At 40.0% G+C, this 23,469-nt stretch overlaps 1 protein-coding gene across 1 annotated transcript in view; it reads right to left on the reverse strand.

The window, feature by feature from the left end:
• Positions 1-23,469, reverse strand: part of nr3c2 (nuclear receptor subfamily 3, group C, member 2) — a 131,447-nt gene that overhangs the window by 46,099 nt on the left and 61,879 nt on the right. Inside the window, exon 3 of the mRNA XM_083538659.1 lies at positions 11,562-11,689. Coding sequence (XP_083394785.1) covers positions 11,562-11,689 — 128 coding nt within the window. The remainder of the gene's footprint in view (positions 1-11,561; positions 11,690-23,469) is intronic.

The raw sequence follows: 23,469 nt of genomic DNA on the forward strand, positions 1-23,469 counted from the left end.
AATCGCAGAAGGTGTTTGACACGCTTCAAAAGAAGACTTCCAGGACACATTCTAGAGGTGGCAGGAACGCTGGGAGTGCTGTATTACTGCGCATTGGGGACTATTTTGGAGGTGATTGTAAGAAAACATAAATAAATAAAGTGCTTTCTTGTAAACAGAGCTAGTCTCGAAATCTTTGGATATCACCTCGTATGGCTGGAAAAAGCTGAATGTACCAAAATTTCCATTGATATACAGCACATAAGATTACTGTAATGGGTTAAACTCAGGAACCATGCAGATGTATTTGGATTGTAATTAATCTAAACAGTCTGCTACGACTGCTCAGTTGCAATGAACAGTTTTGCACTCATATGTTAGTGAACAGTTCATAACTTCAACAATAATGGAACTCAGATAAGGGGTCATCAGGCATCAGGGGTGCAGAGTGAATATACAGCTATATACCTATATAGGTTAAAAAACAAAAATAAATAAAAGAAAAACGTATCGGTATTCAGGAATCACGCTAACAGGTTGGTATTTATGTATAATCCGAGGTATCAAGGTCATCTCCAGAGTTTATTTTTTGTTGGTGTTGGTGTTCCATCCACATTAATTGGCTATAAGATTTCTCTTCTAATCTCTGACAACACCAGGAAGTGTGAAGTTTGGGTGAAATAAATAACTATGCCGTACAATTCTGTTCCCTGGGAGATGAATTCCCTCCAGTTCAGATAGCGAGAAATCTTTTCCTGGCCTTTCCGGGTTTTTTTAGAATGATTTATAGCATTAATTATTTCATGTCATAGTTATATATTTAATATACGGCCTCGGTCTGACTTCCATTCTGCACCTTTTTTTCCATTTACATTACCCAAAGACAAATTTGTGACTGAAAAATAAACGACGTCACGTGTCATCCGTGTCGTAAACACCACTTTAGAAAGCAGAACCCACTTTTCCATACACATGGACACGTTCCCTTGGTGATTTTTCTTGTTATATAAAAAAAATATAAAAAATATATATATTTTTTTTTAAATACCGCCTTCTTCTGGCCGTAACTGGGCTTGATCTTCCAGCTCGATATCCAAAAATGGGTTGCTGTGGTTACTCAGATGGAATGATATGGCTTCGGGACAGTCTATCAACAAGTCCAGACAAAAGCCATTTTATCGAACACTATAAACACGTCCAGGCGACCTGCCCACGTCCCAGTGAAAAAAAAGTACTACCGGTGGAAGGGCAGATCTGATACTCACCTGCGGCATTTGCTTAGCTGCAAAAGTTGCATCCTCCAAGCATTTTGCATTAGAACAAAGGCCTCACCCAGAAGGCGGAAAGAGATGGCAGATATTTAAAGCGCCCGGTGCTGAGAGCAAACACAGAGGTCAGCTGAGGATAGGCTCGGCCGTGATGCGTGTAGTGTTTCACATCAGCTTTACCTTCATAATATGCTCCGGTCGCTAGCTACATTGGAAAATCCACTTGGCTATAAAACGTATTAAAGACCTTCGGATTGTATTAGGGTGTAAATAAAAAAGAGAAGATCTTTGACAACTTCCTTTTTTTTTTTTTGTTGAACAAAGTTCTTTTATTGAACTCAGACGTGAGCGTCTGATTGGTCGAGAAAGCTGTCTGTCGTGCTGTAATAGAGAAGGCTTTGTCCTTAAACGACTCTGCTGGAGCGGAGAGATTTTTATCAGTATTTTGGTTACCTTTCCCTGGCGATGTGTCAGCCCTACCACACCTCCGGTAAAACAGGCTTTTCCTTGCTGCCAGTGCGTGCTCAGTAAAAGCCCTTTTTTCAATCGCCCTCATTAAAACTGACACTGAATATCATTAAGCGCTGTGCCACGCTAAGCTCTTGATAATGACAGTATTTTTCAATTATACGCATGCAAAAAAAAAAAAAAAAAAGGGAATAAAATCTCCACCACAAACCATATGGGATGTTTTACAGGGCTAAGCTGCTTTATATCAAATAAACTAGATATATGTGGTTTAGGACCCGGGCTGGAGGCAGAGCCTGGCGAGGAGTTGGAAGTCTGTTGATGCAGGAGAAAGGCTGTGAAAAGGCTCGGCTCATCCACAGCACCCACACCAAACCTCGAGGATCGTAAAGATCCCATCATGTACTGTACCATTATATGACCTTACCACACACACACACACACACACACACACACACACACACACACACACACACACACACACACACACACACATATACTGCAGTCTTAAAACAGCCGTGGAAAAAAGTCCGGCGCTTAAAGCTGACCATGTGTTTGACTAAAGAATGATTTGTAACCTAAAATGTACAAGGTTTTCGGACATTTCTTTCTCCGTCCGCTCGATAAATCCTAATAAGAGCTAAAGCCGTACAGCGAAAGCTTGCTCGGTTTGAAATGCCTTGTCTACAGCGGCAGCCAAATTCCATAAAGCTTTGTCATTATGAAGGAACGGATGCTATTTTCGTCTACAGCTGTACAGCAGCACAGAAAGACCATTCAGTATACACTTCACTAAAACACGAACATCCCATTCCACACACACACACACACACACACACACACACACACACACACACACACACACACACACACACACACACACACACACACACACACACACACACACACACAGGAACTGGAGTGTACTATCAGCCACCCCACTAAGGATTCATCTGTGGTGAGTACAATATAACATAACAACAACTATCCACAAACACATAATGTAATTACTGTGGCACTTAACGCCATAATGTGGATGAGACAGATCTAAACATACCCCTGTTACATGGATGAGACAGACCTAAGCATAAACCTGTAGTGTGGATGAGACCAAGTTAAGCATAACCCTATAAAGTGGATGAAACAACGCTAAGCATAACCTCTTAACGTAGATGACCCAGAGCTAAGAATAACCACATAATATGGACAAGATAAATCTAAGCATAACCCTATAACATGGATGACGGAGCTAAGTGAACCCCGTAACGTGGATGAGACAAAGCTAAGTAAAGCCCTGTAACGTAAATGACAGAGCTAAGCATAACCCTGTAACATGAATAAGAGAGCTTAGCATAACCCCGTAACGTGGATGAGACAGAGTTAAGCATAACCCCGTAACGTGGATGACAAAGAACTAAGCAAAACCCCATAACATGGATGAGACAAAGCTTAGCATAACCCCGTAATGTGGATGACAAAGAGCTAAGCATAACCCCGTAACATGAATGAGACAGAGCTAAGCATAACCCCGTAACGTGGATGAGACAGAGCTTAGCATAACCCTGTAACGTGGATGAGACAAAGCTAAGCATAAACCCTTAACATGGATGACAAAGAGCTAAGCATAACCCTGTAACATAGATGAGACAGAGCTAAGCATAACCCCGTAACATGGATGAGACAAAGCTTAGCATAACCCCGTAACATGGATGAGACAGACCTTAGCATAACCCCGTAATGTGGATGAGACAGAGCTTAGCATAACCATGTAACATGTATGACAAAGAGCTTAGCATAAACCCGTAACATGGATGAGACTGAGCTTAGCATAACCTCATAACGTGTATGACAAAGAGCTAAGCATAACCCCGTAAAATGGATTAGACAGAGCTAAGCATAACCCCGACGTGGATGACATAATGGAGACATAAGCATAATGGAAAAATGTGTACTACTTGGATTGATGCAATGACAAGGATGACATAGAGCTTCATAACATGTAGCATATATCACAGAGCTCTATTACATGGATGACATAGTGCTCAATGTAGTTCAGCAACACGAATGACACAGTGACACAGAGCTAAGCGTAGCCCTATAACATGCATGACCTAATGCTAAATACAGAGAGCTGAAATGATGTAGACGACTCAGAGCTAAATATAACATCATAACATGATGGTGCACAGAATAATGGAAACACATGAATGATGTGGTATGAAGCCATAACATGGAGAACACAGAGAGGCATACCGTGGATGATGAAGACCTTAGAGTAATACAGTAATGTGAATGACATGGAGCGACCCTCCATTTGAATCTCATCCCCCCGGTTTATCGCGGAAGCTAATAGCTAATTTGTCTTTTGTGACTTCATAGGACACTTCAACCAATAAACAAGCAGAGAACTTACGCACAAGCTACGCTACTACAGAACTGTATACCGTACAGTACATGTGCTCACCATAAATGTGATACAGTGTACTGTATTTCTACCAATTTACACAAAATCTATCTCGCTATATTCTTGCCAAAGTTTTTTATGTGCGTTTAAAGTGTGTGGAAGGATGATTTTCGGCTTAAACAATAAAAAATAAATAATTTTTGGGGGGGCATCTGTATAATTGCAGTTCGTTTATCGCGGGCTTAAACAGGGGTTTAAACGGGGGATTACTGTAATATAAATGTCCAGAATGTCAGCATTTAAATATGGAGCGATACATTTTGATGTAATGTAGATCACTAAATGTAGCTCATCCCGTAATACCGATGTCTTGAATGTCCCCATAATGATATGGCATTGACAGCACTGAGCTCTCCACAATGACACAATGTGACAATGCATACTAATAATGCAATAATCCATAATACTGTAACATGCACACTATAGACCTAATGTCATAATGCAATAAAATATGAGTTCGTTTAGTCTCAGGTTCACACGTTGAAAGCATTTTTTCAGTGTTATTAAACGTGAAAACATACACGACAATGCCAAAGGTATAAAAAAGAAAGTGTGTGATTGTGGCTACTCACTTCGTACAGGAAATATGATTTGTTTTGCGCATGCATGAAAACGCTTAAGAATCTATAGTGCTAGCGTTAGCTGTTAAAATCTTCCTGGTTAGCGGCTATGGCTTCTTTAATGTCAAGCTTTAAAAATTTCTCTTGAAAGGAGAAAATCCTTTCTGCATATCGAGAGATTGAATGAATGCAGTATGGAGACATTTGTTAAAGTATGCTGTAAAAATTAGAACAGTTAAGTAGATCAAATCTTTCTTATATTAAATGTAAAACACACACACACACACACACACACACACACACACACACACACACACACACACACACACACATACATCTGTATTACCGAAATAGGGACTAACAAATGTTTTTTTATTTAATTAATTAACTTTGTGCCAATTTAATTGATTACTCAATTTAATCAATATTCCGTCCGTCCGTCTGTCTGTCTGTCTGTCTGTCTGTCTGTCTGTCTGTCTGTCTGTCTGTCTGTCTGTCTATCTATCTATCTAATGCATAACTGTCCATACAGCCATTATTATATGATAATTTGAAAAAGGGGTATCTATTCACAATATGGCAACACAAGTCTCTGAATAGTGTGCAGCTAGCATAACATGAGTAGCTACCCCGTTTTCCATAATTTTGTGACTCGAAAGCAAATTGCGAACTTTGTCAGAGTCGTGCGTCGTTTTTAAATAATCTTACTCAGCAGTTGAACAAACTGCGTCTTATTCTAGAGATTCAGAAATTCAGGGCGAGCTGCTATTTCCTCCCCTGGGTGTAATTGCGTTAAACGTACATAAACAAAAAGGAACAGATCTTTTTCAATGTCTGCTTTTCCACTGTGTCTAGGCCAGGAGTGCTTAATGAGGAGAGGCGCGTTTGCCTCTGGGGCAGCGAAAACTCTCTCTCTCTTGCACTTTCTTTCTTTTTTTCATTCCTTCTTTATTTCTCTCTCTCTCGCTCCCGCTCTTTCTTTCCGCTATGGAACGAGGCCACGTCAGACACAAACGAAGTGCCGTGCTGTGTTATTTCCCTGCTGTATTAACGCTCTCCCCGTGTCCCTTTCTTCTCCTACTGCTCTGTTCTCTTCTCTTTCTCTCTCTATTTCGTACGATCTGTCTATCATCTGCTTCGTCCTCCACACGACCCCCCCCCCCCCGCACCACCACCACCATGACCACCACCACCACCACACATCTCTTTTACTTCCATTTTCCCCTCACAGTCTCCTCCCTCTGCTTTTAGTTCTGTCTCTCCTCCTTTCTCTCCATCTCTCTTCTGCTCTATCTTTCTGTAACTAGGCTGGGGTCAGGTAAGGTAGGGAAACATACACGTACACTCACTCACTCTCTCTCTCTCTCTCTCTCTCTCTCTCTCTCTCTCTCTCTCTCTCTCTCTCTTTCTCTCTCAAACACACACACACACACACACACACACACACACACACACACACACACACACACACACTCTGAACTATGTCTCCTCCGCCTACACTACAGCATGCGAAAGCCTCTGCGCTTCCTCTTAAAGACATACTTCAACTGAAACGATCATAAATTAGTGCACCCTGCTAACACTATGCTATAGCTATGTTAGCTACAGTTTGCATTGCCTGTATTAGCTATGTTATGGTGCATCGCTTTGGGGAATAATGGAACGAGTCGACGATCCGCCGACGGCTTTGGGGGCGTGTTCAAAAATTCAGGTTGCGCAGGCTTATCTCTGAGGAGTAAAGTGCATGCAGTGTTGTAGGTCAGAGCTACGCCTCAGTGAAAAGCAGGATATGTGCTTTTAGACATTGCTGTGCTTGTTATGACTTAATAATCAAAGACCAGGTGAGAAGATGAGACCAGGCTTTTACCACAGGTCTGGAGCTGAAAAAACAGCGAGTCTGGCAGTCTTGTATTGATTTATTTATTTTTTATTCCACAGCAATGTTGTTATTTATTTATTTATTTATTTTATTTATCAAAAAAGAACGCCATTTTATTCGTTCTTAGTCACATTTAACGATAAGGAACATCCGTTTAACACCTTGCTGAGCTTTCGCATGCATTGCAAACCTTCTGTCTTCTCATGCACTTTTTTGTTTTGCCACAGATGCATTAGAGTGTGTCTGTTTGCATGCCTCATTTTATATTTGTTGCCTTTTTCCATCAAAGGAACCATTCAAATGTCTGTACAAAGGTCCAAACCTTGTCTTTATGCACTTATGGAGCTTGCTTTATGCACAAACAAAGACATTCTGCACACTTTGTGGTTAGAGCTTGGAGAAGAACCGTGCACAAGAGTGAAGTTTGGCGTCCACATACTTTTGGCTGCACAGTGTATGATCAAAATATATTGGTATACTCATAAATATGAACATCCTATTCCACTTTTAGTCCCGATTTACTGGTATAGTAGCCTCCACTCTTCTGGAAAAAATGTTCCACTAGATTGTGTGGAGATTTGTGCCACAAAAGTTACTGATGTAGGTGAGGTGAGGAGGCCTGGGGTGTGTTTTTGAGATGAATAGAGTTCCAATTCGCTCAAAGGTGTTCAATAGGGTTGAGTTCAAAGCTCTGTAGCAGGAGATTTTCCACTCCAACCCATGTAAAGCATATTTACATGGAGCTGGTTGTGTGCACTGGTGCAATGTCCTGCTGGAACAGGCTTTGGGTCTCCAAATGAAGAAAAAATGTAATGCTGCATCCAAAGACATCGTATAAAACTGTGTAGGTCAAACTATGTGGGTTTTTTTTTAAGACGAGCCACATTTGGCTGGAAAAGTCAGGCATCCAAATACTTTTGACCAAATATCATTAGAATAGAATAGTCTTTATTCGTCAAATATACGTTACAGCACAATGAAATTCGTTCTTCACATATACCAACTTGCTTAGAAGCTGAGGTCAGAGTGCAGGGTCGGCCATGATACGGCGCCCCTGGAGCACAGAGGGTTAAGGGCCTTACTCAAGGGCCCAAAAGTGTCAGCTGGGTGATATCGGGGCTTGACCTCCCAATCAGTAACCCAGCACCTTAACCCCTGAGCTACTACTATTGGATTGGACTTAGCCTTTGTTTTGAGACGGATTTAGACGTCTATTTAGTGTATTTTTAGCTGTACATCTATAGTGATTAACTGTGCTGTTATGTAATGTGCCCTACATGATTATGTAGAGTCATGATACAGAGCCTAAAGCAGCACTAACCTCAATGTTTAAAATAGAAACAGAAGGGAAGAGAAATGGCCTTAGCATGGAGAAAGCTACAGGCTCTACATTAACACCGCACGCATCTGTGATCGAATTAGGTCTTAAAGGGAAAAACAAAACAAATAAGAGCTAAAAACTAATTCCACACATTCATGTTTCGGAATATGTCTGAGCTCCGGTGTATCTCGCGACTTCCGCTATTAAATGAGCCTAATTTGGGAACGACGCGTATTAATTCTTTGCAGCAAACAAAAGTAAACTAACATCAACAATCCAGCCGAGCAGCTCATTAGCAGGATCGTACTGCGTCGACGTGGGTGTGTTAGAGCGAAGAAAACACTGAAAGGCGCACCACATGCGCGGTCGCGATCCGGTACCCGAGGCAACACCAGGAAAACTGAAAAAATCTGCGGGCGAAACCAGGAGCCGCGACAGCAGGCTGCTGCGACACATCTCTAGCGGGTTTAAGAGCTAATGTAGTTACTGTAAATTTGCTACACTTAAAAAAAAGAAGAAGAAGACGAAAATGTAACAGAATAAACAAATGTGTCAAGCTGTGGGACGTGTTTGTTAGGAACAACGAGTGAAAAAGTAAAGCTGTGAGAATCGCGACCGAATTTCAATTTTCGAAGAGCTCGTGTGAACCGACCAAAAACCTGAAAGTATGCTGTCCATAAGATGGAGTGGAAGATCATGAGTGGATCACTATAAAGCTTCAAACCTACTGAAAAGCTTTGGGATTAATGTGAACTGCATCCCAGGTCTCCTCACCCACACCATTACCTGACTTTACTAACACCCTGGTGGCTGAATGAGCATCTCTGCAAGCACACTCCAAAATCTAGAACATCTTCTCACAAGAGTGGAGATTATTATGACGGCTAATGACTAAATGTGATATTCAACACGCGCATACAAATTTTATGGTCAAGTCTCCACAAACATTCGTCCAAATAATGTATATACAGTATATTTCTTGTTTGAAATGCTTTCGGCTGTTTTTTTGGCTATTGATTTTGAAACTCTTTTGTTGGGAGTTTCTGCTCTGTGCAGCTTGGGCCTGCTCTAAATGCTGAGTCAGCTATTTTTTTGTCTGGACTTTCTTTCTTACTTTTTTTTTTTTCTCCTTCTAAGACTGAAACAATCCAGAGGTTTTTCTCTGGTGTAGTTTTGAGATTTGAGATTTTTCTTTTATTAAAATTAGTATAAAATAGAAATTAAAATCCAAGAAATAAAAATATGTGGTACATTATTGCAAAACAAATGATAAGAATAATTGTACAAAATGAAACAAACAAACAAACAAATGAATGATAATTTTACAAATAAAATACAAACATTTAAACAAAATGAATTGTAGAAGAAGAAGAGGAAGAAGATGTTTTTCTTTTTCTCTAATTTGTTTTCCAGACCTGATTTAAAAAAGGCAGTCTTGGAATTCATTATAAACTTCTTAGGCAATGGAAACTTTTGCACTGCTATTTAGTTGAGTTTTTTTTTTGAAAGCTTGATAAACAAAAAAAGGCATGTTGCTCGAATTTTTTTTTTCAATACTAGTAGCCGAGAAGAAAATGCTCCTAAGTCTAATAATTTTGGTTACACGTAATGTGCTTGGCTTTATACTACATTTATACTACACTATATTGGCGGATTAAAGAAACAATCTAATGGTAGTTTCTTTGTCCAATCAGTGGTTTTAAAACAAAAAATTTGAAATCCTAAATAGGATGTTGTTCATGTAGGAAGACTTTAGCACCCAAAAATAAAGACTACAATAAAACCAAAAAAACAAAAAAAAAAACTTATGTACTAAAAGAAAATGAAATACGTTTCTAGACCTGGTATTATTTAAGTGTAAAATCAGGCTATTCGAATCGAGTTGTTCAACCTACTCAGACGAATTTCGAAGTCTACACAGGTCATTAGATTTAAAAAAAAAAAAAAAAAAAAAAAAAGGGGAAAATACTACGCCTGACTGCCGAGACTCGATAATGAGATGCTGCTATCGGACACAGAGCTGTTTAGAGAATCAATGCTGCTTCTTCATGGCCACCCGGGTTTTATATGTAAACACACTACGTGACAGCTCCACTGCAAACTCCTGAAGTGTGCTGAAATACAGTAACTACAGTTATTGGCTTATTTCAAAACCTACTATATTTCTCACGTGTACAGCACAATGTCATTCTTTCTGCGCATATCTAAACGATGGTCAAGCGTGATACAGCACTTCTGGAGCACGTAGGGGGTCGGAGCCTTACTCAAGGGCCCCAAAGTGACAGATTGCCAATACTGGGGGTTGAACTTCCTGATTTTCTGATCAGTAGCCCAGAACCTTAGCCACTGAGCTACCACTTTCCACCAAAACCTGATTCAAATCATATATAATCAGAGACTAAATGACAGCAGAAGAAAAAAGAGAAAGTCGGTATGAGCAAGCAGGTTGTAGAGAAGAGCGAATTATTTGCGTGTCGGACAGTAAAAAAGTACTAAAGCAGTACTAAAAATGTAGGAACAAAATAACTGCATTTATAATTAAATAATCATTTCAGTTCGTACTAAAAGTAGGTACTAAATCGAACATATTAGTCGTAGCTCAGTGGTTAAGGCTCTGGGTGACTGATCAGAAAGTCACTCTTGGGGCCCTTAATCAAGGCCCCTAACCCTCTGTGTTGGAGGGGTGCTGTATCATGGGTGACACTGCACTCTTTCTTTGGGATATCCAAAAGAAACAAAAATTTTGCTGTGGGATCAATAATTCTGTTCTAAATGAAAAAAAAAAGGAGTCCACTTTAGTGGCCACTGTGTGCAGATGAAGATGGTTTCGTATCAACGTCCTGGGGATCTATCAAATTACAAAGCAACACAGGAGCTTTGAGTGTGGATCTGGACTGGTTTTTAATATCAACAGTCTGCTACAATGGCTCACGACCACCAGTTGAATTTAATCACCATCACTGCGCACCTGAACAATGATAAACTGTAATAAATGGACATTCGCTGCCACCAAGATAAGGAGGAGTTCCCTTTTAAGTCTGGTTCTTCTCAAGGTTTCTGCCTCATGCCATCTTAGGGTTTTTTCAAACTTGCAATTATAAAGAAAAAAAAAACGTATACATTCTTTAATACTGCATTTTCTCTGTAAATCTTCTTCAAATCAATGTCCATTGTTATAAGCACTCCACAAATAAAAACGAGTTTAATTCTAAATTAAAAATATAAAAATGCAGTTTGACTGGACTGAAGGTCAAAGGTCAATGGTACTTGTTGCTTTACCGTATCATTGTCCTAGTTAGTCCTTTTGTCTTGTTGTTTCATGAAGAGAATCTCAGAGGAACATTATTTGGTTTCACTGTGTGCTGTAGATCAGCTGTAGATATTTAAAATTACAATCAAAGCCACTCGACTTGATTCGACTTGACCGATTCGTCCCTTTGCATCGAAACCAGACAATATCAGTTCAAATGATGCGTTTTACTACAAATCGGTGAAACGTGTGAAAATATCCCCAATCATCGACTTACGGAAAACAGCGACTGAATAAAAGCAGCAGCAAAAGATAGAAAAACAGGATGTGAAGTTGGTATGAGAGAGACGAGTGTTGAGACGAGTGTCGTACCTTCCACCGCTCTCTTGAAGAAGACTTTGCAGCTCCCACACGTGACGACACCGTAGTGGCACCCGGACGCCTCGTCCCCGCACACCAAACACACTTTAGCAGTCGAGGATGAGTGTCTGAGTGGAGCGCTGTGATAAGAACACACACACACACACACACACACACACACACACACTTTATTTAGTCGTAATAAAACCAATAACAGCGTCACTAATGACCACGGTGCTGAGTTGCAAATTGGTAATTATCAGGCTAGAAGGTGTCAAATCATTCTTAAAAAAATTAAGTGCTGACTTTTACGTCACTGAGTTGCGTTTGTTCGCTCGTTTTTTGATACATTATCGAGTATCTGGTAACAGATCATTCGCTCCAAATAAACTTTATATATATGTACACTTTTCAGAGAAAACGTATTGAGACTACTGCCTTTTCCATCCACATGTGGTTCTTCCCCAAACTGTTACCATTTATGGTGCTTAGCGGACATCTTTCCCCACTTTTTTCAATTTCTACACCTGAGCAGTTGAGGGTTAAGGGTCTTGCTCGAGGGCCCTGCTCAAGGGCCCAGCAGCGGCAACTTGGTGGTGCTGGGATTTCAACTGATGATCTTCTGTTAAGAAGTTTGACTGGAAGGGTAGTTTAGTGGTAAAGGTGTTGGACTTCTGCTCAGAAGGTTGTGAGTTCAAATTCCACCCCCACCAAGCTGCCACTGTTGGGCCCTTAAGCGAGGCCCTTAAACCTCAACTGCTCAGTTTGCGAATGATATGATTGTAAGTTGCTCTGGATAAGAGCGTCTGCCAAATACCGTAAATGTTAACTATGTTCTTTTGAAAATAATTAGAGACAGAATTCAGTATACAGATGCACAGATTTAGTGAAGTTTTTTTAAAGAAAAATAAATAATAACTCTTTTAGGCATCAGATCCAAAATATCATTTGTGGACTGACTGGCAAATGTTTTTTAACATATGAGTGAAAATGGATTGTGAAAGGAGAGAGAGAGAGAGAGAGAGAGAGAGAGAGAGAGAGAGAGAGAGAGAGAGAGAGAGAGAGACAGAGAGACAGAGAGACAGAGAGAGAGATAGTACATTGCACTATTTCCTGTTTATCTAAAAATATTAGTATTTTATTTGCCTTTATTTGCTCTTTACATTTTAATTTAATTATTCTGATGTTTTTTCCCCCTTTCCTTTTTCCCTTCGGCAATATTTACCTGCTCCACAAAATTTAGAGAGAGAGAGAGAGAGAGAGAGAGAGAGAGAGAGAGAGAGAGAGAGAGAGAGAGAGAGAGAGAGAGAGAGAGAGAGAGGCGTATTAGAAGTAAAGTATTGAGGTATAAGTAAAATAAAACACTTTTTTCAATTCCACCCACAAATCTATGATTCCTTCCTGCTGACCTCATGGCTGAAGAGTTGCACTTTGGGTTTGACCTAAAATATGACTTAGTCACAATCTGATGTGGGAAGGAAACAGGAAACGCTGAAAGACACGAGAGGAAATCTATGAGCACTGACTATCAGAGCGATGGCTGATGGTTGTTCACCTCGATCCTGACTACAGAACACACATTCGGTAAGCAGCTTATTAATTATTTATCGCATACCATTTGAATCCCCACCCATGGAGAAATTATGGCCTGTTCTGTGCTCTGTGAAGTGTGTGTTTGTGTGTGTGGATGTTATGCGCTTCTCCTGCCGTTTCCAGGCACCCGAAAGAGTGCAGCATATGTCAGTGACTCACAAACGTATGCTTTGTCATTTTGCTCCAGATCAGGAGCTTGTTCAGAGGTGGTCTCCTGAGATGGGCTCTGAAAGTGAACAACAGCTCCCAGCGCTACCCTTTCGCCCGTACAAACGCTCGAGTTACATCCCACGACAAAGGCCAAGCAGCCCAGCCGTTTGGGACAGGCGCATAGAGAAGGACGTGGAATGACAAAACAGCTACAGAGGTAGTGTGAGAAAGAGAGCGAGAGCGAGAGAGAGAGAGAGAGAGAGAGAGAGAGAGAGAGAGAGAGAGAGAGAGAGAGAAAGAAAGAAAGAAAGAAAGAAAGAAAGAAAGAAAGAAAGAAAGAAAGGGGGAAGGTTTTCATCCTATGCCCTCCAAATGCAATCGAAACAGTCAAAAGGAGAAAAAAAACCCGAGGCGTGCACTCCAAATAGTCGGGCTGACTCGGCAGAAATCCGATTTAGTCTGGGAGAGAAACCTGACATAAGCGTGAGCGTGCAGAAGTGTGGCATCGCCTCCGAGCTCAAAGTCACCCCCTCCCTCTCTCTCTCTCCCTCTCAGAGACACAGCGACCTAATCAACTCGCATCTCACGGAAATGACTAACGAGAGCATTGAATTCCTCTGTCGTGAGGTAGAGGTTAATGCATTGGACTTCGGACGTGAAGGTCATGAGTTCAAATCTCAGGCTGCCACACCATGCTGCTGCCCCTGAGCCCCTGAGCAAGGCCCTTTAGCTACTTAGTTGTATGAACGAGATATATATTAGTAACTCAGCATGAATGTTAATTTATTCGCTTCTCTGCTGTGATTAATCCGACACTGTATTATTAGATTAATGCTTTTTATTGAGTTGAATTCTCAAATCTGATTGGTCAGAACAAAGTGTTGATTAATTTTCTGTAACAGCAGCTCTAGCAGCGTTTTCCAGCTGATGTTCCATATCATGCACTAATTCGACATTAAAACTGATAACTTACATGCTATATGGACAAAAGTATTGGGACACCTGACCTTTTCTGCCATACGCGGTTCTTCTCCGAACTGTTACCACAAAGCTGAGGGCACTCGATTGGATGCGGTATAATACGATTTTGCGTCCACTTTAAAATGGAAAACCAAACCTGTTCCAGCATGACAATACCCTCGTGCACAAAGCCAACTCCATGAAGATATGGTTTACATCGTTTGTATTATAGTGGAAGATCTCCTGCTATAGAGCTCTGATCTCAACCCTACTGAACACCTTTGGGATGAAACTCTGATTGCACCCCAGGTCTCCTCACCTGCACCAGTACCTGCCTACTAACACTCTTGTGTCCGATGAACATAAATGTTGCACTCCAAAATCTAGTGGAACATCTCCCCAGAAGAGTGGAGGAAATTATAATAGAGATTAAATAGAGACTAAATGGAGCGGGATGAACAAAAAGCACATATGAATCTGCCGTAAAGTTGATCTATAAGTTAGTGGGCTTCCAAAACCCAGACAAATTTTTACCCCAATCCGGGGCAACGCATTTGATGACAACGTTCAGCTTTTTTAAAATTTAGCTTAACATTCAATGTTAAGTATGGCTTAGCCCAAATCCTATTGGCTAGTTAAAAATGGGGAGGAGCTAATCTATATGTCCCACCAAGTCATCATTGGAAGTTAATAATGAATAATAAAAAATTAATGTCCATTTCAAGCCACTTCACATAGACTTCAATTGGAATTATTGCAAATTGGTGTGGCAAAAAAGGAAATAAAACACTTTAAGGTGAAAAAGAAAAATAATCAATTCCAGTGATCTATTCCCATCATCCTGGTCCATCACTGATTATTTTTTATAACAGCATGCCTCTAAGGTATTTATTCTTAGCAGAAATGGGTTACCAGACCTGCTTTTTTCCCATTTTCTGCAATTTTATAAAATTGACAGAGAACCAGTTCCTCCCTTTTTTTTCCTCCTCTCGCTCTCACTCCTTCCACGTCGCTAATGAGCTCCCTCCCATCACAATCAATAGTGCATGGTAATTGTCCGCTTAACATTCTGACAACATCATCGCGTCCTAACGAGCCGTCTGCTCTCGAAGGCACACTCGGCTTCGAGCGAGAACTTGCAGAGGCTCCCTGACACAATCAGGGGAGCTGATCTAATTCTATCGCACCAGTCTAAACACGCATTCAATTTGTTAGTGGCTTTAGCTCGCCCCCTTGGCGAGTCAGACGATTCGAAGGCCCCGAAGAGCCGATCGCCGTGGGCACTTGGCACGCGTGATTAAAAGGAGCCCGACTGCGTTAAAATCAAATTTTGTTTACAAAAGTTTTTTTTTTACACTCTAAAAGCCTTGTGTTGAAGTGAAAGCAGAAAAAAATCACAGGGAGATGAGACAACGTGAGTCCTCGTGCGAAAGGCAGCAGGTCAGTGTCCGGTGTTCTGAAAGCGCTGACGTGCGGAGGGCGAAAGTGTGGCGGTGTTGTGAGAAAAACATCAGGCCGTGTGCTAAATTTGAGATAATAACACTCCATTAAACTAATGCAGTATGACATGACGAACAACACGCACAGATTAGCTGAATTAGCTGCAATGTTTAGAAATGCGGCCTGAAAGCAGCTGCAACTGGCTGAAAAATCTATTTGTGAAAATCGGCTGATGCGCCGATTTTGTGTCTGTGGACAAAAAAAGCTTCTTTTTTTTCCCGGGAAAAAAATATAAAAAAAACTTTCACCTCTACCTCTTTAACTTCAGCACCAGGCAGTTCTGTCGGGACTGGGACTCATTAGAACCGACTTTACAATACAACAAGAGAATAAAGTGAAGCATTTGTCTAAGTGTAATTTAGAGTAATATGCTGTGTAAATAAATTTCACAAATTAATAATAATTTATTGAATAAATAGGGGTGGTACAAACAGGTACGTTTTTGTACTTTCACATTTTGAAATATTTTTTTTTCTTCAGGTCTCCTTTTTCTCACCCTTCAGTCGCTGACAGAGCAACAATTCAACCCTGATAACTAGTAATAAATCAGAAAAAGAAAAGCATTTCCTTTCCAAAACGTCGAAAAAAGATACCTTCAGCCTCGCTAATCGTCACGCTAATCGGTGTCTATGCTAACATCAGCTCTTTAGCTTTACTAACAAGTGGAGCGTGATGCGTAATCGGCCAACAATCACTCCGTTGAACTCGATTATGCAACTGAATAATTGAGATAATTGTAATTACAGCGGTTAAAGGTGTGTAGTTGAGACTTTGATCATTAATTCAATAAAGGTGGAAGTTATTTCATGTATAAATTTATGTGTAATTTAACAACATGTTTAAAAAACTTTCAACTAAAACAATAAATAACTATTTTAATCTAACTATTTTTCTATATTCTGTTGTTCCTCTTACATTTTTTTTTGAAACACTATTACATTTTATCTGAAGATTTAAATTTCATATGAATTATTTTAAATATTTTACATTTTTGAAATTTTACTCCTCACACTTCCCATATGGTTTTGCCCAATAAATCGAGCTCTATCCTTTTACGAGCACACAGAAGTGTAAATGTTTTAGCACACACACAAAAAAAAAAGCTTGATATAAACGTAACTCCGTTCCGCTCTACAGCAGATGTTGAAGATAAATGTGGAATCGATGGGAACTGATAGGAGACCGCGTTAGACACGGCGGCACGAGCATTCCCAGGATTGTTTGGATTCTGCATACTTTACGGCTCTTTAAGGAGCCTGGAGTCAGCTGAGATCCGCAGCAACTCGGCGCCGAGGCTTCGCGATTGACGCGAGACTGACAGATCGACTGCGAAAAGACACAACCTACGAGCTAACCCTGTTCACTGCGACGCATGTTGGGGTTGTCAGGTGTCAATCTTCTGCACGGAGCTCTTTTTTTTCCAGTGGCTGTTTAGAGAGTGTGTATTTGGCCTGGTGCCTGAAAAAAAAAGAAAAAAACCCCTCTTGTCGGGTGAACTGTTGAACTGAATGCTGCTCTAGGAACTCTGCCGGAGCTGTAGGAAGTGTGACGCTTAAAGGGGCAGCCTGTAATTTTTAGAGTGCTCCGTGTGAAATTGGAATAAAAACACTGGCAGAGATTTCTTCTTCCTGTCTCGGAGCAGGCACGACTCCTCCGCTCAAACCACATGCCGTCTTAATTGACATTATATTTAAAAATATTCCCATGATTTGTGATAGTAGGGTATCTGCAAAAATGAAAGGGAAAGTTTATAGGACTGTGGTGAGACCTGAGATGTTGTATGGTTTAGAGACAGTGGCATTGAGTAAAAGACAGGAGGTGGAGCTGGAGGTAGCAGAGCTGAAGATGTTGAGGTTTTCGTTGGAAGTGATGATGATGGACAGGATCAGAAATGAGTTTATTAGAGGGACAGAGCATGTAGGATGTTTTGGTGACAAGGTGAGGGAGGTGAGATTGAGATGGTTTGGACATGTGCAGAGGAGGGACATGGGGTATATCAGTAGGAGAATGCTGAGGATGGAGCCACCAGGAAGGAGGAAAAGAGGAAGACCAAGGAGGAGGTTTATGGATGTGGTGAGGGAAGACATGCAGGTAGTTGGTGTGAAAGAGGCAGATGTAGAGGACAGGGGGGTATGGAGACGGATGATCCGGTGTGGCGCCCCCTAATGGGAGCATCCGAAAGAAAAAGAAGATTTGAAAATAGGCCCAGTTGAGCAGATATGTTCAGGAAGAAGGCGGGGTTAATTTCAGGGCCAGATAATACAGACATGGATTCACATTTAAAATGTCTAACTGTTAGGATGTGGTAGTACATAATAAAGTACTTTATTTATCAATGTTTACACACAATCACAATCAAAACAGTGACCTTCTTCCAGCTCTTCCTTGTTAGCACCACTTTTTGAGACAGAGTTGCTGCCAATCAATTTAAAATGACCAAATTTTTCCTCTCACAGTTTTAACAATTGTTTTCTATGTTCTAATGTGAATAAAATATGCATTAGCAAATCACTGCATTTTGTTTTTTTATTTACATTTTAGTCCCAATTGGGGTTGTATACTGTTTGTGACAGGATATATTCACGAATTTTGATGGTATCGAAATGTTTTTTGTTTTTCATCCAATAAAAAGTGAGAATGATTCTTAGCTGTTATAGCATAATTGTTGCAGGAAGTAACTTGTTTCACAGACATCATGAGCATTAAATGTAGCCACAAATAAATGATCTTCACCCTACTAAACATCTCACCACCTGGCTGTTGATAATATAACAGCATGTGATGTATTCCTTACACCCCACATACACTTTCTTCTACAGACAGAACTTTTTCCCACAATCCTGTGCTGTACAAGGTCATAACATTTGGGCTGAAGTCGTTTTTCTTTGCTTCCTTGACGAACGTCATATAAATGCTTGATAGTGAAGAGGCCACTTCTGAGGGGAAAAAGGTGGACGCTGGTTTCTTTTTTCTCTCTACAGCTGACTGGGGAGCCGTTTTCCCTGATTGGATCAGGATTCTCAGCCACTTAGTGCTTTCTGTCAGCCTGTGAGAGACAATAGGATAATCGTCTGCCTGCTGATAAAATCTGCTAAAGCAGTTCCTTTATGTTCAGACCGTAAAGGTGCCGTGTGTGATACTGGACTTTCTATTGAAAAATCTTGAGTATACAGTATGAATTCACAAAGCGGGTTACACTCAGAGATGCCAAAAGTGCACACATCGTTCACTCAAGTAGAAGTGCAGATACTCGTGCTTTAATAGACTCAGGTAAAAGTATAAGAAGAAGTAAAAGTACTGAAAGTTTAAGTAAAGAAGTTTGGGCACTGACATGTTTTTTAGTAAAAAAAAGTAGCCTTTACTACTCACTATTTTAGTGTCACACTGGTAACTGAACCTCACCATATTAATATACTGATATAAGAATTCAAAATGTTATTTAATGAACGTATCCAGGCTGAACATCTACCATATAGAACACAAGCAGAGAAAAGATGGTGATAATCAGGTGATCAGTCATGTTTACATCACTGACTTCCTCTGTCTCATCCACTTTAACCCCAGACTTCTTGTTGCCTTCTGCTTTGTTCGTTGTTCGCTTCGTAAACTAGTCTACGTCTGTGGTGGGTGAGAGCCAGGAAATGATACGCCAGCGGTAGATTGAAAAAGCCGCGCGATGACAGGAAATTGGTTGAGGAGCTGAAAACGGCACAATGAGCAGATCAAATACTGATCATCAAATCAAGTATTTGAATCACAAATTTACATGAACAGAATATGGATGTAAATAATAAATGTAAATAACTAACTAAAAAGTCCCATGTCTAATATGACGTCTAACAAAGAATACAAACTGGAATTGGAGCTTCATTTTGCATAACAAAAGTATACAATCAATATTTAACTAAGCATTAAATTCACTTACTAAATTGCTTCTATAAAAAGGATAAACCATAGATAATTAAATAAACTTCAATGTTTGGCTCTTACAATCTGTATGAGACTGTAAAAAAGACATTACTCATAATCACACACTTGAGCTCTCATGATATTTCTCACTCTCCGGTGTATGTAATGTTTTAATGATTCATAATCACACTCTTGGTGCCACTCAAATGAGGATGGGTTCCCCATTGGAGTCTCGAGGTTTCTTCCTCATACCGTCTAAAGGGTTGCTCCGGGTTTGCTCATCGGGGATAAATACACATACATTTTAATATAAGTGAAATTCACTCTATAATTTTTACATTCTGTAAAGCTTCTTTGAGATAATGTCCATTGTTAAAAGCGCTATACAGAAATCATGTTAATTAAATATAAAAAAAAATGTTATTCTTACACCTATCCTTTTCATGTTACAGATCAGTCATAAGAAGCATTTCACTGCATGTCGTACTGTGTATGGTTATAAATGTGATGAAATGAATTGAATTATGTTCTCTGTTCGGCTGCACGTCGTATCACAAAATATCACTTATTACAATAACACAACACACATACACACACACACACACACACACACACACACACACACACACACACACACACACACACACACACACACCGTGCTGCATTCTTCGAATCCTGCTGTCTTTAATTTGTGGAAAAACTAACACACAAAAAGTTGCAATTCCGCAAAGCCTACATTTATCGATCTCTTCGCTCCATCACTTTTCCTGACTTTTTCTAGCCTACAGAATCCACCTGACTCTTTCACATATTTCTATTCTTCTCTGTGAGGCACCGAGCCAAGCGAGTGAAACATGTTCGGATGGAGAAGAAGAAGAATGGCCTCTAGGTATGCAAAAAAAAAAAAGAAAAAAAACTTAAAAAAAAAAAAAAAAAAAAACACGCTTCACTATATCACCTTCACACATCTCCTCTCACCTGCATCCCGCCTGCACACACCTCTGCATGCAGAGAAACAAGACAAGGAAATGTGCGGTGGAACCAGACAGACTAGTCCCATCGCTCTCAAGAACAAGAGCGAGAGTCTGACTGACAGAATGCAGTTGTTTGGATGAACTTCGCGCCGCATAATTAAAATATGGAGCTCAGGAAGATAGCATGAGGGTTTGCTTGGCTCTTGCACAAAAAACAAAACAAAAAGACTTTGTGGATAAAATCAGCATGACCCTCAGTGTTGGCTTGTGACGCTGATTTCTATTCGATCACATTTGATTAGCACCTTAGCAGTCATAGCTGGTAGTCAATGTTATTAATTAGCAAGAATGATGACTAGCCTGTACAGAAGCTAACTACAATTTCACCTCTTGGTGGTTTTAAATACAAGAATATGTACTTAATTTTAAATGGAAGTGTGAAATATAATATCTGAGGCCAAAACTCATTTCTAAACATTGACATATATGAAAGAAAGTTTATGGACAGTTAACCATAAGATTTGTACTCATTCAGCCATGTGTGTGTTAGTAAAATCAGGTACTGATGTAGGTGAGGTGAGTTTACTGGGAATTTCAATTCATCCCGAAGGTGTTCAATAGAGCCGAAACAGATCTTCATGGAGCTGGCTTTGTATACAGTGGGCATTGTCATGCTGGAACAGGTTTGGGTCTCCTAGTTCGAAAAAACCAACAAAATCTACCATATCCAGACATCCTATATCTCCAACTTTGCAATTTGGGGAAGTGTGGAGGAACCAAAGATGGTGGATAAAAGTCAGATATCTCTTACCTTTTTCTATATGACATAAAGGTGAAACTGGTGCGTTCTTATATTTAATTAAACCACATTACCGCTGCATTCTCGATTCCGATTGGACAGAAAGTCTTGAGAGTCAATTGCGTAAATGTTTAGTAAATTAAAAACGAAACACAATAAATATACTTCAGTGTGGTAACAGTTTTCGTTGGGAGTGACGAGGATGGACAAGATTAGAAATGAGTTTATTAGAGGGACAGCACATGTAGGATGTTGTGGTGACAAGGTGAGGGAGGCGAGATTGAGATGGTTTGGACATGTGCAGAGAAGGGACATGAATTATATTGGTAGAAAAATGCTGAAGATGGAGCCACCAGGTAGGAGGAAAAGAGGAAGGCCAAGGAGGAGGTTCATGGATGTGGTGAGGGAAGACATGCAGGTAGTTGGTGTAAAAGAGGCAGATATAGAGGACAGGGTGGTATGGAGACGGATGATCCGCTGTGGCGACCCCTAATGGGAGCAGCCGAAAGAAAAAGAAGAAAAAGAAGAAGTGGTAACAGTAATTCAGCACCTTCACACCAACCTCTTGATGGACGTTTACTTTTAAATAATCGAATTAATGACTAACACACCTTTCAGCAAAATAATCAAGTGCCTTAGTAAAACTTCCTGTTATGAGTTCCTGAGGTAAATGTAAGAAAAATGTGTGACTGTTTCATAAAAATCTGGTATTTGTTGGAAAATTGGTATCAGACAGTATAATATGCAGCATTGCATTGACCTGTTGTTGGACATTTTAGATTCCTTTCATTTAAGATTAAAAAATCTAGAGGTTTCTGGATTTCTGGGTACCAACAAATGTTATTTTTGTGGCTAAAGCTCCTTTCAGGAACAATCAACCCGTAAGATTTCCTCACATATCTCATATTGAGATAACTATGAAAAACGCAGAATGTGTAGATTGTTAATAAATGAAATAAAAATTATGAAATGAATAATTAAATGGTAACTCTCATAAGAGGAAAAAAAAAAACACCAATCTAATTATACTTTGATGTGGTAAGAATGACTCAATTACACAAACCTGTTTATATAACAGCACACACCCAAGTGTTTGCATTTATTACACATGAATACACAAATTATCCGGTTTAAATGTTGATTTACATTGTATTTGTTTCACGAATTGTATTCTTCACTTATAATTATACACTATATTGCCAAAAGTCAGCGGACACCTGGTCATAATTATGTTCTTTTTGAGCATCCAATTCCACATTTAGTCCCAATTTGCTCTTATAGTTCCCTCCACTCTTCTGGGAAGCTGTTCCACTAGATTTTGGAGTCTGTATGTGGACATTTGTGTTACTTAACCACAAGGGTGTTAAGGCAGGTACTGATGTAGGTGAGGTGAGGAGGCCTGGGGTGAAGTAAGTGTTCAAATTAATCCTAATAGTGTTCAGTTGGGTTGGGATCAGCCTTCCACTACAAACCATATAAACCATATCTTCATGAAACTGTCTTTGTGCACAGAGGTATTACCATGCTAAGTTCAAGTGAACACAATTTTTTTATTGTACTGCATCCAAAAACATCCTGTACAACTGTGTGCCTCGAGCTCTGTGGTAAAAGTTTGGAGAAGAACCACATATGGGAAGAAAGGTCAAGTGTCCCAATACTTTTGTCTATACAGATTGCGAATTAATCTGTTTCGTTCATTCTGCTGTATATGTTTTTTTTTTTAGTTTGGTTTACACTTTTTGTCATAAAAGGCTAACTAGTGCCAGGAGCAGCTAATCATCTAAAACAACAAGCCTCATGTACATCCAACATGTAGCAAATGTTTATCTGCATCGTCCTCTTTCTATCAGTCAATTAAACTCACCAAAATTAAAGCAAAACAATGCAGCGTCCAATGGCGGACCCCATAATCTTCATGGTATTTAGGTCACCGATAGTGAACCCAGGTGTTTTGTGTTTTCCTGCTTATTTTGGAGTTTGCTTCCTTTCTTTTAATAAGCGATAATGATCTTTTGCGGTCGTTGCTGATTTTCCG

The sequence above is a fragment of the Silurus aristotelis genome (genome assembly GCF_946808225.1).
Source record: "Silurus aristotelis genome assembly, chromosome: 4".
Classification (NCBI taxonomy): Eukaryota; Metazoa; Chordata; class Actinopteri; order Siluriformes; family Siluridae; genus Silurus; species Silurus aristotelis.